The 15,572-nt window shown below is 38.2% G+C and overlaps 3 protein-coding genes across 5 annotated transcripts; 2 read left to right on the top strand and 1 right to left on the bottom strand.

Annotated features, from left to right (window-relative positions):
• Positions 1–1,117: 1,117 nt before the first annotated feature.
• Positions 1,118–2,380, top strand: LOC139431517 (uncharacterized). The gene has a single exon (XM_071199396.1). It carries the CDS (start codon positions 1,118–1,120, stop codon positions 2,378–2,380), a length of 1,263 nt encoding a protein of 420 aa, XP_071055497.1.
• Positions 2,381–3,581: 1,201 nt separating this feature from the next.
• LOC139431484 (uncharacterized) lies at positions 3,582–5,458 on the top strand. 3 transcript variants are annotated; one of them, XM_071199326.1, is made up of 3 exons: positions 3,582–3,836; positions 3,897–3,977; positions 4,038–5,458. In XM_071199326.1, the coding sequence occupies exon 3, from the start codon at positions 4,173–4,175 to the stop codon at positions 5,328–5,330; it is 1,158 nt and encodes a 385-aa protein (XP_071055427.1). In that variant the 5' UTR covers positions 3,582–3,836; positions 3,897–3,977; positions 4,038–4,172; the 3' UTR covers positions 5,331–5,458. The 3 variants fall into 3 exon arrangements, with proteins under 3 accessions (XP_071055427.1, XP_071055428.1, XP_071055426.1); XM_071199327.1 differs by lacking the exon at positions 3,897–3,977; XM_071199325.1 differs by having other exon boundaries at positions 3,897–5,458.
• A 4,900-nt stretch (positions 5,459–10,358) lies between these two features.
• On the bottom strand, positions 10,359–13,940 carry LOC139431516 (uncharacterized). Its single transcript, XM_071199395.1, has 2 exons — positions 13,309–13,940; positions 10,359–13,249 (listed from the first exon to the last, which is right to left on the bottom strand). Exons 1-2 carry the CDS (start codon positions 13,865–13,867, stop codon positions 10,359–10,361), a joined length of 3,450 nt encoding a protein of 1,149 aa, XP_071055496.1. The 5' UTR covers positions 13,868–13,940.
• Positions 13,941–15,572: the final 1,632 nt, after the last annotated feature.

The following is a 15,572-nucleotide window of genomic DNA, read 5'->3' as shown; positions in this document are numbered from 1 at the left end:
GATTTACGACCACCGATTGAAGTGGAGAAGTATTTTATATCGGATGGGGGGAGAAATATTGTGAGGTATAATTATCGACGATATCAAAAAGAAGATCAAACAAATTGTGGACAATTGTGTCTGCATTTCTTAGATAGTTTAAATACCAAGGAAGTATCCGTGTAAGATTAGTCTTGAGAACAACAATGGAACAAGATACAATACATACAAGTTATACATTTACGCTCACCGGAAGGGGGTCGGAGTTGTCTTGTAACTTTAACCCACCGATTTATTTGAATGAACTCGGTACATACGAGTTAGCTCTTTTAAATTTCGAAACGTTCAATACGTTACCTAATATCGATTCAACAAACAATATTTTACAATATGAAGATCATATGGGAAATTTTACAGAGAATATTGAAATACCGCTAGGAACATACGATATTAACGATATTAACGAATACGTTAAAAAAACATTAACAGCGAGGAATATTCTCAGCGTGACTACACCGGGTACACAGATACGCATAAGAGGTAATAATAATACGCAACGTGCTGAGATAAAAACAAACCGGCGAATAAATTTTGCTAGCGATAATTCAATCGGTTCCTTACTTGGTTTTAACCCTAAAGTTATACCTAAAAACACGATAACAGAATCGGATCATATCGTGAATATAAATAAAACGAATGCATTACAAATTTATTGTAATTTGAGCTCCGGATCGTATACGAATGGACAACCCATGCACGTGTTGTATCATTTCTTCCCGAACGTACCGGCTGGTTTTAAAATAATAGAAGCTCCGCAACAACCGATTTACTTACCTGTTACAACGAACGTGATTAGTACATTAATAGTACGCATACTTGATCAGGACGGTCAGTTGGTAAACTTCAGAGACGAAGAAGTGACCGTGAGAGTGCACTTGAAATCGGTGTGAGTAGTAGGGTATTTAATATGGGTATAGTGTACGACGTTCGAAGAAAAGCACAGGAAAATCTGGGTGATAGAGTAATGTATAAAACGGTACGAAAGGATGTAAAACCTAACAGTAAGCGAAAATCAACTACCCAGTTAACACGCGTCAATCGTCAGTATTTAAGCAACTTAGGTTTTCAACTACTATAAATGGAGTCCTTAAACGTCACGGAGAAAATAAAAGTAGATAACTCGATTGTAAGTTACGAATATCATTCCCATCAACCGTTTGGTTCTACTAGCTTCGGTAACAATGATGAAATTCGTATAGGCATACCCGAAATAGACAATTACACATTGCCTCATGAAAGTTTTTTGTATGTGGAAGGGAGCGTACGTAAACTGGATGCGAGTGGTAAAGCAACAAAAGATGCTAGTGCAACTGCAAAATTGATAAATAATCCTGTAGCGTTTATGTTCAGTGATATTCGCTATCTTATAAATGGTGTTCAAATAGATGGAGTGAGAAACGTGGGGTTAACATCATGTATGAAAGGATACTTTTCGTATACCCCTCACGATATAATAAAGTTGGCGAACGCAGGTTGGAACATGGGCGAGGATCTGCTAGGTCAAGTGGTCCCAACATCCCCTGTAACGGATGCAATAATGGATAAAAATGGAAATTTTGGATTGAGTGTACCGCTAAAGACATTAATAGGGTTTGCTGAAGATTTTAAAACAATTGTGATGAATGTGAGACAAGAGCTAGTGTTAATTCGTAATAATGATAATAATGATGTGCTTGTGAATACGGTAGAAGAACCGTTACAGTTAAAAATCGATAAAGTTGTGTGGAGAATGCCCCATCTAGCCGTAGGCTTACGAGAACAATTAGCTCTAACAAAAATAGCAGGACGAAATATTGATCTGCAAATACCTTTTCGCAGTTGGGAAGTACATGAATATCCTTCTTTACCTCAAACAACAAAGCATTCATGGGCTGTGAAAACAGCTCCGCAGTTGGAAACACCTAGATTTATAATAATTGGGTTTCAAACAAAGAAGAAAGGAAAACAGTTGGCGAACATGGCAACCTTTGATAATGTAAAACTCACCAATTTGACGGTATTCCTAAACGGTGAACGCTACCCATACGATAATCTGAACGTGGACTTTGATAGTAATCGTGTCGCAGTGTTATATGACATGTATACACGCTTTCAAAAGTCCTACTATGGGAAGGAAGGAGAACCATTACTCACTCCGAAACAATTTATTGAAAATTATCCACTGATTGGAATTGATTGTACATATCAAGCAGAAGCGCTACACAAAAGTGGGGTAGAAATACGGATAGAATTTACGACAAAAAATCCGATTCCTGATGGTACCACAGCATACTGTTTAGTTTTACATGATAAGGCGTTTCAATATTCTCCACTAACAAAAATCGTCAAACAAATGACTTGAGTATGGGGAAAGAAGGGTTGGTAGTGTGTAGTTGGATCGGATCCTGAGCCGCATCGCACCCGTAGCTCATCATCCGAAATGTGAGACTTCTATATTCAGCGTAAACAAAAAAAAGTCGTAGAGTATAAGTTGTGCGACAGATTTCTACGGCTGCATAGTATGGATAATCGTGTTGATGTACGGAAGCAAGATGTATTCAAATAAAACTCAATACATAATTCTCGATATACAAGGTTTCATGGTCAACGAAGATCAGTTCGTACCTAAAGAATTAGCATCATGTGATAGTAACAAATGCATAACCCACCACGTTTTTCAACCGAGTAGCAGTATAGCTTCATTACCATCTAAATATAGGAATACTGCAAACTGGTTAATGACACATCATCATTGCATCGACTGGAAAGTTGGTTTTATCCATCCAATGGAATTCGACGCCATAGTCAAATATCTGTGTCGGAATGTCAAGAAAGTGTATGTTAAAGGACCTGAAAAAATTAAATTTTTAAGACATATTATTTCCGCGCCGATATTTGCGTTGGAAGGTAGTATCTATAAACTTGAGATGGGTATACCGAGCTGTGCTTTTCACTCGCGACGAAGAAGTATGTGCGCTCTTTCCAATGTACGCCACTTACAAGAAGTTGTCGAAGAGGGGGTGCAAAACAAGGATGCGAAAGACAGTCGGTGACTATAAAGCAGAGACAAGTCGTAATGGGGGATAGTTAAGAGCTGGTTGCGATGGAACAAGTGTTCACTGTGTTTGGGTGTTGGCCACTTACATCTGCCAAGAAAGTGTACAGCGTAATGAAAAAATATGAACAAGATGCCTCATTTGCGAACATTCCAGCTCGTGATTTAAAATATTTACCAACACAGTATTATTTCGATAAAGTACCATCTATGGAATTACGAAGAATTTGGACCCAACTACCGTTCGCCTACCAGCAATCGAAAATGTTACAAATGAAGTTACCGTGTCTTGAACATTATAATAATGATTGTGCGGAAACTCATTTCGATGGACCACCACCACCTAAAATGCATTGTATTAAATGTACGTTAGAAAAGAAATAAATGTTATTTTTTTATCCATATTGATGAGTTTTATTTAAAGAAACCTCTTCACCTCCTGGAAGGAGAAAACCTGGACAACCTCGCATTCCCAGACAGTATGACCTCCCCTTCAGTCACGGGCGATAACAAGGAGAAGACCTAAACGACCTCGCATTCCCAGACAGTTGACCGGACAAATACCTGTTCACTAACCCGTACTTAAAGGTAGTGGAAAGTGGGTTACTCCTCACTCCGTGTACAGCAGTCGCTGAGTGATATAGTAGTGTACAAAAGACGATAATTCCTTAAAAAGTGTGTTTACAATAATAACAGATTTTGTTAAAAACTGTGTTTTTCCGACCACGAAGAAATCGCCTTCTGCTAGAAAACCATTTGAAAAGTAAGTTACATCAATACAATTTTTATCGGTTTTCTTCATGTATGTTTGTGATGATTTCAGGTATTAATTGTTATACGCTGAGAAAAGTGGTTCTTCAGCGCATTGCAAACCTGTCAGACGTGATAGAAAACCATTTGAAAAGTAAGTTACATCAATACAATTTTTATCGGTTTTCTTCATGTATGTTTGTGATGATTTCAGACATTAATTGTTATACGCTGAGAAAAGTGGTTCTTCAGCGCATTGCAAACTTGTCAGACGTGAGCGAACGTATAATTTTAATAAAATAATCCAAATTTTTTGTAACCCTTTTGATTCCTTGAAGTCTTTCCCATTATGCTTCACTTAATTGGTAACAGCCACGCTCGTGCAAGCGATAATACCGATGGTATGACCGACCCACTGGTTGCCGTGCTGCCACGCAATAACGACAGTACGAATGTTGTTGAGTCAAGCCTACCGTCGTTACCATTATATTGCAGCGGCAACTTTGACGGTTTGAGTCGTACCATGCAGGATTTCACTACAGACCCACCACTGTACGAGCAAATAATGAATGAGCTCCGGTCACAGCCAGGGAACGACAATGGTGCGATTGTTACCACCAGTCCAACCTTGTCGTCCTACGGCTTAACTCGCATCAGTATGGAGATACGAGAAGAAGGAACATATCAGGAAGTTGTTGTGCCACCTGAACCTGCTACCAATCAGGCCGACGTGGTACAACCACTTCCAGATATTGTACATACGGATGTCACAAGTCAAGCACCTGCTGAAAACCAGGTGCTTGCGGCACCGTCTGTACCAGCGACGGAAGACGTATCCCAACCCTCCGATAGGATATGTGTTTCGCCTGTCTTCTCGAGTGGACCCATACGGTACACATCCCGCCGTATAAAAAAACGCGTCAACTTGTTGTCAAGGGGTTGCGTGAAACAAACTACCCGCCCAAACCCTTCTCCTGCTTCACAAGACTCCTGTAGATTGCTGCGCAACGCATTAGCCAAACCTCCCCGTAACACACGAAGAGTACCTACACTCGCTACAGTAACCAGACCTGCAACGGTGGTTACATCTCCACCAGAGGTGACCATCGACATCCGTGACAGCCCGCCAACTATCACAACTATCCCACCACAAAATGTGGTGTTCCCACCACCTTTACCTATCCCTACTATCCCGCAGAGGCAAAATCTTCCAGCTGTAAATACCGCACATCCCGACCCATGGGTTGATGCGTTTCTGCATTCAACAACCAACTTGGCAAGCAGTCTTTTGTCCCAAGAGGATTTTTTCATCTTGGGCTTGAAACCTCAATTGCAAACCAAAGTGACGACTTTGGAACATCATAAGCGCCACTTCGTGAACGCGTTGAATGCAGTAAACCAGAATCCCACCGTCTGCTTTGCTGCTTCTTCAAACATCCTTAACATGTACAACACCAAAATTAACCTGTATAAGTCCCTTCTCAGGCTGCTGCCTGACAACGGTTAATAGCGTTTTTTTTTTGAAGCTCGTTCAGTTTTTTTGTCTCTTGCAGTGTTAACGTTGCAGGAGTTGGCTATGGAGAGCGTTAATTCGACGATTTCCCGTAAAGACCGTACGTTGCGGTTAGTAGATGTTTTACCAAAGACTCTGCTACTAAACGTAATGTACAGCTGGGACATATGCTTCTGGCGTCGAATATCCCGAAAGGGCGATCGAATCAATCTTGGGGAGGTTTGCTTCCCCACCGTGGAACGCTTTTGAAAGAAAATGTCGCAAGGCACCGTACATAAGTTGTTCCACGGTTCTCCGGTTGATTGGAGTTCAACTTTCGGAGTGGGTCTTCAGTATCAAGCAAGGTATGTTTTTTATGAATCACATTTGGGCAACCTTTGCTATCGTTGTCGACGCCGCCTACACCATATTAGTATAACGAACGTTTTACAACTGGATTGTCGTGTGAAATTGCGCTCGAAAATAAAGTATGCATCTTCTGAACGATTGCAGACTATTATTTTAAATAAAAAATATTGGTGTGCGATGTGTTGTCGTGTGTCTTTGTTTCGAGTCTGTTTTAAACCACAACTTGAGGAGGATCAAAGTACTGAGGAATTGTCGGAGGGATGTCTCAGCAACTAATATGTTGTAGGTGGTTTTTTCAAATTTGTACACCATCCTTGTATGATACTGAAAATCGTTCGAATTGATGATATGACAACAAGTTCGCTTCCTTTTCACCTTTTCCGCTCCCATGCTTTTGTTTATATGTATTATTAATTATTTATTTGAATATTTACCGTATCTACTTATTGTTACCGCTCCCATGCTTTTGTTAATATGTATTATTAATTACTTATTTGAATATTTACCGTATCTACTTATTGTTAATTTAATACTAAGTAGTGTAAATTGTACTGTGACTTACACTGCTTTATTTTGTTTAATCACATAACATCTGTATGTGAATAACCCACTGGTGGTTCTACTACATCAACCATACAGATACTTTTGAAATCATGATAATAAATAATTTTGTAAATTTATGTATACCACGTCTTATTGTAAAATAAATATTGTGTAATATTACGCACGCTTTAAATAACTTTCAAACTCAATGTTAACAGTTTATATAGTTAAAGTGTTGTAAACCATTATTTTGAAACAATGATAATAAATAATCTGCTGAAATTTTTTGTATGCTACATTTTATGATAAAATAAACATTGTTTTCTACTACGACTTCATTTCTTGTTAATCTCCCGTTCAAGTATCACCCGTCAGCATGGTTGAAGACGTTAAGTTTGTTAGCCAACCTTTAACACTACCAATCTGTAATCTTCATAACGACTTCGCTGCAAATAAATTTAAACGACATAGCGAATTATTTGGTGGGGAATGTAAACGTGGTTTGATAATTGGTTCTTCGGGTGCCGGAAAAACAAACGTAATGTTAACTTTATTGACAGCTCTCAACGGGTTGCGCTTTTTGAATATATATTTGTGCTCTAATTCACTCTACCAAATCAAATACGAATTTCTACGACAATTACTTAAACCTATCCGCTCTTGCGGCTATTATGAATACTCAGATGTCGGACGATTTCTACCACCGTCAAAGGTGAAAGAATATTCAATTATTATTTTTGATGATATTGCTCCTACAGAGCAACAGATTATCAAGGAATATTTTTCATACGGTCGTCATAGAAACGTTGATACTTTTTTACTCGCTCAAAGTTATAGCGCCATTTCCAAGCAGCTTTTACGTGACAATTGCAACCTTTTAGTTTTATTTAAACAAGATCTCACTAACTTGAAACATATTTACAACGATCATTTGCTAGGGGACATTACGTGGGATGATTTTGTCAGAATTTGTCGAACTTGTTGGGATACACCGCACGGTATATTAGTTATTGATTTAGATTGCGATAAAAATAACGGACGCTATCGGAAAGGTTTCGATGAGTACATTATACTGTAAAACCATTGACTTTACGACTGCATGCTCAGTCTCTGTGCGATTATTACACTATCACGTTGAACTATGAATCGTAATGTTGCACAACAGTTAATAGCTGCGCGAGAAGATGTTAAACATAAAATACGCACTTTGAAAGGAGATATAAAACAGAAGCAGTCCATTGCCGAAGCTCAACTCGCTCCACTGAAAGAACCTCTGACAGATATTTCCAAAAAATTACAAACTGTCAATTTATTAGCGCTCGACAATAAATTCGGGATAAAACGTGATTTATTTACCCCGAAAAAGGAGCAGTCACCAGATATCTCAGCCTTACTGGCTGACTTGCAGAAACCTTCTAAAGGACTTAAACTGGAAACTCCTAGAGTGAAACCTAAACGTAGAGTTACGTCAACACCCATTAAACCGGGAGCTAGCATGGATGTTTCACCGGAACTCGCACGGAGTCCGCAATTTCTCAGCGACGAAGAGGTGTTCGAGGGTCGAGATACTACACCTGAGTTTTCTGTTCGTGAGTCAGACACATCTTTAGATGTCTACGAGCGGGACGCTAGGGAGCAGTTGGCGCGCATGAAAGAGAATATGGAGGGAATGATGGAACAGACAGTTATTAGAGAAGCTTTAGGGCAGCTGGACCCCTTACCACGTACCTATGTTACGGGTTTAACAGTAGATGTAAATAACGAGTTCGATCAAACTTACGGTGTTCGTGCACTTACCGATGGATTGTATATCGCAAATCAACCAATAACGTTTGACGGGAAAAACATTTTGGTGGGTGAATTTACTTATACAGGAACACCGGGGTTATACGAGTTGTTATTCAAAAATAAACCGGGTAAATTTACTTTACCAGATGCGAGAAATTACAAAGATATCTTACAACGTTCGAATGTACATAAAAGAGATTATGACGCTTCAAAAAGTATCATAACTGATGATGAAAATGAAAAGTTTGTGAACATAATCAAACCAATTTCCTTGGGTCAAAGACCAAATGTGTACTGGGCTCGATATTGGCCAAAACCTAAAACTGGATCAGGTCACTTAAATAAGTTGTTAGTACCTGCTGCAATTAAAGAGTACGAATACTGGGACGACGTGAACGAATTAGTTGATCGGTTGCGTTTACTACTTGCTTCCGAAGCAGCAGGTCATACTGCTCATCATAACGAAATTATATCCCTCATAGAGGAATTACGGGAAGCGCAAGTCATTCGTTAAGGGTATATAAACTTTTTTCTGTTTCTGTGACGCTTCAGAAGCCAATATGCCTTTAAACCGTTTTGGTGAACATGGTTCTACATCTATCGATAAATTTGGTAAGCATGTTCACCACCATGTTATACAGAACCACATAGCAAGATCCGAAGTTCTACAACCTTCATCAACATTTATTTTAACTTTACGTGGTGATGGAGATGTTGATCCAAAAACAAAACTTTATAAAATCACAAACAAAAGTGGAATTACGGATTACATCAATTCTTTCTACGAAGGTATGATAAAAGATGTTGTAAAGTCCGCTCATGTTCAGTTACTTGTTAACGATATCGTTATTAAGTCGCTCCAGGGAGTCCAACTCAAACGCGGAGATACCATTAAGTGTAAAAATAATGCACCGATAGGAGGACTACCTTTTCTTGTAGAGTTGTTGATTGAAGGGGTTGTAGAGTAATGGTTAGTGTTAAGCGAGATCTCGTTAACGAACTACATGCACCTGCGAGACGACATTATCGGCGACGCCGCGTTCTGCTTCACGGACTATTGGATCTTTATCAAGCTGATTTGGTTGAAATGATCCCATATGCGTCGGTCAATAAAGGTTACAAGTATATACTGACTGTTATCAACGCTTTTTCAAAATACGCATGGGCCTTACCACTCAAAACCAAAACTGGGAAAGAGGTTACTCAAGCTATGAAGGACATTTTGCATAGTAAAAAGAATATTACTCCGAGCAACTTACAAACCGATAATGGGAAAGAGTTTTACAATAGCGATTTTCAAAAATTAATGGAACAACTTAACATTAATCATTACAGCACCTATTCCACTTTAAAAAGCTCGATTATCGAACGGTTTAATAGAACCCTAAAAAATAAAATGTGGAAAGAATTTAGTATGCAAGGAAATTATCGCTGGTTAGACTTACTACCCAAATTACTAAAATCTTACAACAACACAATACATCGCACCATTCACATGAAACCTTCAGCTGTTAATCGACGAAATGAATCTGCTCTGTTAAATACTGTATACAATTCCATTAAAGTTGTCGACCCCAACCACCATAAATTTAATGTGGGGGAACACGTGCGAATTAGCAAGTACAGACACGCTTTTGCTAAAGGTTACCAACCAACTTGGTCCAATGAAATTTTCACCATAGCGACAGTTCAAAATACTAATCCCAGGACTTACCTTATTAAAGATGGTAGAGGAGAACCCATTCTTGGAGCATTTTACGACGAAGAATTACAACGTGTGAAACACCCGGATGTATTTTTAATTGAAAAAGTTCTTCGTCGAAAAGGAAATAAAGTCCGAGTGAAATGGTTGGGAATGGATAGCTCTCATAATTCTTGGATTGCAAAAAAGGATGTATTATAATTTTTACACTAAGAAAATAAAAAACTTTTTTTTTTAATTTCGTTGATTTTATTTCAAGTAACCTTTTTAACAACCTACTTTCTACTTTATATACAAGTTTTGTGATACAAGCAAGTATTTTTTTTTTTTTTTACAAATTAACTGATCGCAATTTAACTAGCCATACATGTTTACGTTTAACAACTCCAATAAGTTGTCCAAAAGATCTTCCCTGCGTAGATCTTCAATAAGATAGTTTCCCCAAGCTAACGTATGACATCCATCCTCCATCACGTAACGTTTATCGTCATGTGCAGAGAGCGCCACTTTATTCTTTAGTTCTGTATACATCGTGTGATAGGAGGAGCGAAAGACATACATCTTTTTTCGCACAGAACCTCCATCTTCGATAATCCGTTTATATTCTGAAACACTTAAGTTTTTATCGATAACATACTTTTTCACACCCTTGGCACGCTTGACAACTCCTTCCAAAGTGTTAATATCGTATTTGGGTACTCATCTTTCATTTTTCCAACTATCGGCGGCCCTGGAGGAATATTATGTCTGTTGTTTAACTTGTAATTAGAGGTATCGAACATCTCTATATTTTCTTTGATATCCTGGTATACATTCTCAGTAAATATTTCGAGAATTAACGAATCCGTATCTGTATATAACAATAATACGTTTTCACCATATTTCTCTTTTAAAAAATTATAAAAAAAGTTATAAATGACCGCTTTCGACAATTCCAGTACGCTAAACCCTACATACAGAGGTTTGTTATATTTGACCTCCACCTTCTGCATTTCAATGGCTGCCAAATTATGGCAGAAAATTTTCGATGACTTGAAAGTCGGCTTTGCGATAAGAGCTTCTGCACCGGGTCTCCTGTAACGATTCTCCCAATGTGACACTAATCGTATATCGACTCTATTTTCAACATTTTCCATCGTTTTCCCATACACGATATTATTCATTTGTTTATAATGATTTTTCCCAAATTCATTCGTAGCATTCATTCGTTTCTCAGAGTTAAAATCGATATATGGTTTCATCCACGGCGATTGTTGAAATTGCAATGCACGGTGTATTTTGGTTAGCTTAAGACCTTTTTTCACACATTCACGTAGGTTTACATAGTGAATTATGTATTTCGATTTATTTTGTAAGTTCGCAATCAACTTAGGATGCTTCGATCCGGGAGCGATTATGTTTTCGGGACAAAACGGTAGATCATCATGCTGGTTGTGTAACCTTTCGGGATACTCCAAATCCACTTCAAAGACATAACCAAGGTGTTCATCATCTAAACACTCCACATCTATATCTGCTATTTCTTGGTTCGACAACCATCGAAAACCGCCTGTTGGTAATTTACAACTCATTGCATACCCATACAAATTGGTAGCGTCCAAGTATAGAATATATGATGATGGTTTTTCCGGGTTAAAATCGTCAAGGAACTTGTTGTTTGCTATTGCAGATCGTTTTACACACATACAGAGACCGCCTCTAATTCCTTTCTTAAAAAAGTGTAACATGTCAATGTCTAATAACAATTCTAATTTTACACCTGTCATTTTTAACAGAGCATCCCACCCAAACCCGGGCGCAGTATAATAATGGCAAGGATCCAGATTGTAATTCTCCAAAGATATTGTCCTGAAATTTTCAAAGACGTCAGTCAACATTAACACATCTGACGTCAAATACAGGTCACTGTATTCTCCCAACGTTGTACACTTAAATTTATTCCATACAGTCTGTGCTCTAGAGTATTGTTCCTTTGAAATATTACTTGAACTCAATATGTCGTAAAACTGTGTATGATCAGGCAATTTACTATACTCCAACTTTTCAAACGAATCTACGAACGAATATGGAAATACACCTTTCTGGCGCATCAATCTAAATTCTTCAGAGTCTTTGAAATTTTTTTTCACTTCCACACAATCCTTATCATCCAAATATGAAACCAACTTTTCCAAAGAACTCGCCATAAATCTAAACGAGTCGACGAATCTTATTTTCATAAACACTTTGCGTTTCTTTCCCTTGTTATCGGTTGTTTCTCCGACAACTATTTTTTTGGAAAAAGAAATATATTTTTCTTTGTTTTGTGCTATCACCTCTACTTCCTCCTTGTTTAGGGCAATACTTTTCACAAACATGTGGGCATCGTAATTCGACAGGTTGTGGAAAAACACAGGGATAAACATCGGTAATTTATAATTTATATTGCAGACGGAATGCGCAGGACCCCTATACAATCCTGTCAAGTGATCGTGATCACACACTTTCTCTTCTTTGTTTATTGGTTTATCACAAATGTGACATACGGAACTCAGTTCATGTACAAATTGGTCCAGACAGCTTAGCGGTATCATATCCTTTGTTTGCCTCAAATGTTGTTTATAGATCTCTATTACATCCTTCTCCAATCTTATAATAAATTCCAGAGCAGCGTTTCGCCCTCGGTATATTTGGAATTTCGATAAGTTATCATCGTAAGCACACTTAATGTAGTACGCAAAAGCGTATGGTTCGTGTTCAAAACATCGGGCCGTATATGGTTTATTATCATCGTAAACTTTTCCTTCTTCGGGCGTTAAGGGTTTCAGAATCGCCTCGAAATCGGCGTACACCACAAACGGAACTTTCATTTTTTTTTCAAATCCTTCAAATTGTAAAACATTTTCCTTTTCTAGATGTCCGAACTTATTCACTTTTATTTGTTCGCTTGGTACTGTTGCTTTCACTTTTTTACAGTCATCCATCTGATGTCGTACCAACTTGTCTTCAGTTGAAAAGTATTGCAAACAACCCTCACAAATATATCTTTGATGTTCATGAGTCGATGATTGTGTATTTATCAGTCGAGATAAGTTTTTTATCCAACAATAGTGGTTATTCCCGAAATTGTCGCTGACTACTAATAAGTTTACATGACGCTCCCGTTTCTGTTTACATATACATACAGTTACAATATCATCTACCATTTTCTCTCCATTATACCAAGAATTTATACCATAGACGTTAATTGAAATGTTATTTTCTTCCTCAAATTTTGGTATGTCTCTGATGGGTACTGGGAATGTTACGCAGTCAAACTTTAATTCTGTTTCCCTATAATCTGGGTATGATGATATTCTTTGCGGTAAACCTGTGGGTTGGTACAGCGCGGACATCAGTGCCCAAGCAAAGCACTTATTATCGTTATTTTGCACGTTTATTACCGCTCTCTTCCCTTTTATGGATGTCGGTAAGTCGATGTAGCTCGATGCTCTTGTAGGATTAAACTTGTTACAGTTCACTTCAAGATATAATATTTCCAACAAGGTCCAACCTGCAGTATTAACGCCTTTAGTTTCGCATTTTACTACTTTTCTATTCTTATACTCTTACCTGAGTCCCGTTCTTGGAATTCCGACATTTTCACCATAATCTCGTCCATAAAGTCCTCGTATGTTTGGTACAAGTCTACGGCTACTGTTATAATTTTATTTTTTGTGTTGAATGATTTGATTTCCACTTCTTCCTTCGTATTTATGAAATACAATCCAAAAATTTCCGTATTCACTTTTAAACTACCATTTACATTCCTCACGGACTGTATCAAACTGATAACTTTTTCTCTAATTCGGTTACTGAATTCCTTCATGTCTACGTACTTCCGTTCATGATCGCTCACTCTAAAACTACATATTTTATCTCCAAATATCGAATCTATTTTTTCTACACCATCATCTATTATTACGAAGGCTTTCTGTTTATGTTTGTTGCTGCGCAGATGTGAGGAATAACATTGTCTGGTTACGTGTTCATCACATATTTCACACACTATAACATCTCCTTGTTGATCCTCTTCCACCTTTCGACGTTTCCCAATACATGCTGTGCGTTGATGTCTCACAAGATTATCTGGTCTAGTAAACTCTTTGTAACACACGTCGCAGGTCAACATGTTCACAACACTCTTACTTCAATACTGTTGAACACGATTTTCTATCTGCTATTTAAAGCATACCTCCTCCGAAGTGGGGTTTTCAATGAACTCACGTCGTGTAACCTTCATTTCAGGTCACGTACAAGGTCAATGTCATGGTCACAATTAAGGTTGACTTCAAGGTCTCCGTTGAGGTCAAAGTAAAGGTCATTGTTCAGGTCAAGGTTACTGATCAAGGTCATGGTCACTAAACGTGATCTTGACCTGAGGTGTGCTCAAAGTAAAGGTCATTGTTTAGGTCTAGGTTACTGGTCAACGACCCCCTTTGCAATAGCCGATTCTGGAACCTCCTCCCAGAACCTCAGGGCAAGGTCAAGGTCATGGTCACTCAACGTGACCTTGGCCTTGACCTTGACCTGAGGTTCTGAGAGGAGGTTCTAGAATCGGCTTTTATCTACTACTGATATTCAGATGGTAAATATTATTTTGGAGTATGTTGGAGATAAAAAACAAAATGTGCCCAAAACGTGATATCGTGACGTTATACGCCGTTTTGAGCCATGTTTGAACTTTCTATCACTTTTGGTTATGGTAATTCTGGCGACCATATATATTATATGTCATTCAGGTGGCAAATGTCACATTGGAGCATGTTGGAGTTAAAAAACAAAATGTGCCCAAAACGTGATATTATGAAGTTATACGCCGTTTTGAGCCATGTTTGAACTTTCTATCACTTTTGGTTCCGGTAATTCTGTCGACCATATAGGTGATATTCGGATGCCAAATGTTATATTGGAGCATGTTGGAGATAAAAAACAAAATGTGCCCAAAACGTGATATTATGACGTTATAAGCCGTTTTGAGCCATGTTTGAACTTTCTATCACTTTTGGTTCCGGTAATTCTGGCGACCATATATATTATATGTCATTCAGGTGGCAAATGTCACATTGGTGTATGTGGGAGTTAAAAAACAAAATGTGCCCAAAACGTGATATTATGAAGATATACGCCGTGTTGAGCCATGTTTGAACTTTCTATCACTTTTGGTTAGGGTAATTCTGGCGACCATATATGTGATATTCAGGTGGCAAATGTCACATTGGAGCATGTTGTAGTTAAAAAACAATATGTGCCCAAAACGTAATATTATGACGTTATACGCCGTTTTGAGCCATGTTTGAACTTTCTATCACTTTTGGTTCCTGTAATTCCGTCGACCATATATGTGATATTCAGGTGGCAAATGTCACATTGGAGCATGTTGGAGTTAAAAAACAAGAACGGCCCAAAACGTGATATTATGACGTTATACGCCGTTTTGAGCCTTGTTTGAACTTTCTATCACTTTTGGTTCCGGTAATTCCGTCGACCATATATGTGATATTCAGGTGGCAAATGTCACATTGGAGCATGTTGAAGTTAAAAAACAAAATGTGCCCAAAGCGTGATATTATGACGTTATACGCCGTTTTGAGCCATGTTGGAACTTTCTATCACTTTTGGTTCCGGTAATTCTGTCGACCATATATGTGATATTCAGGTGGCAAATGTCAAATTGGAGCATGTTGGAGTTAAAAAACAAGAACGGCCCAAAACGTGATATTATGACGTTATACGCCGTTTTGAGCCATGTTTGAACTTTCTATCACTTTTGGTTCCGGTAATTCCGTCGACCATATATGTGATATTCAGGTGGCAAATGTCACATTGGAGCATGT

This window comes from Onthophagus taurus, chromosome 10 (assembly GCF_036711975.1).
Source record: "Onthophagus taurus isolate NC chromosome 10, IU_Otau_3.0, whole genome shotgun sequence".
Lineage (NCBI taxonomy): Eukaryota > Metazoa > Arthropoda > Insecta > Coleoptera > Scarabaeidae > Onthophagus > Onthophagus taurus.
This window is presented reverse-complemented; position numbering and strand designations above follow the sequence as displayed.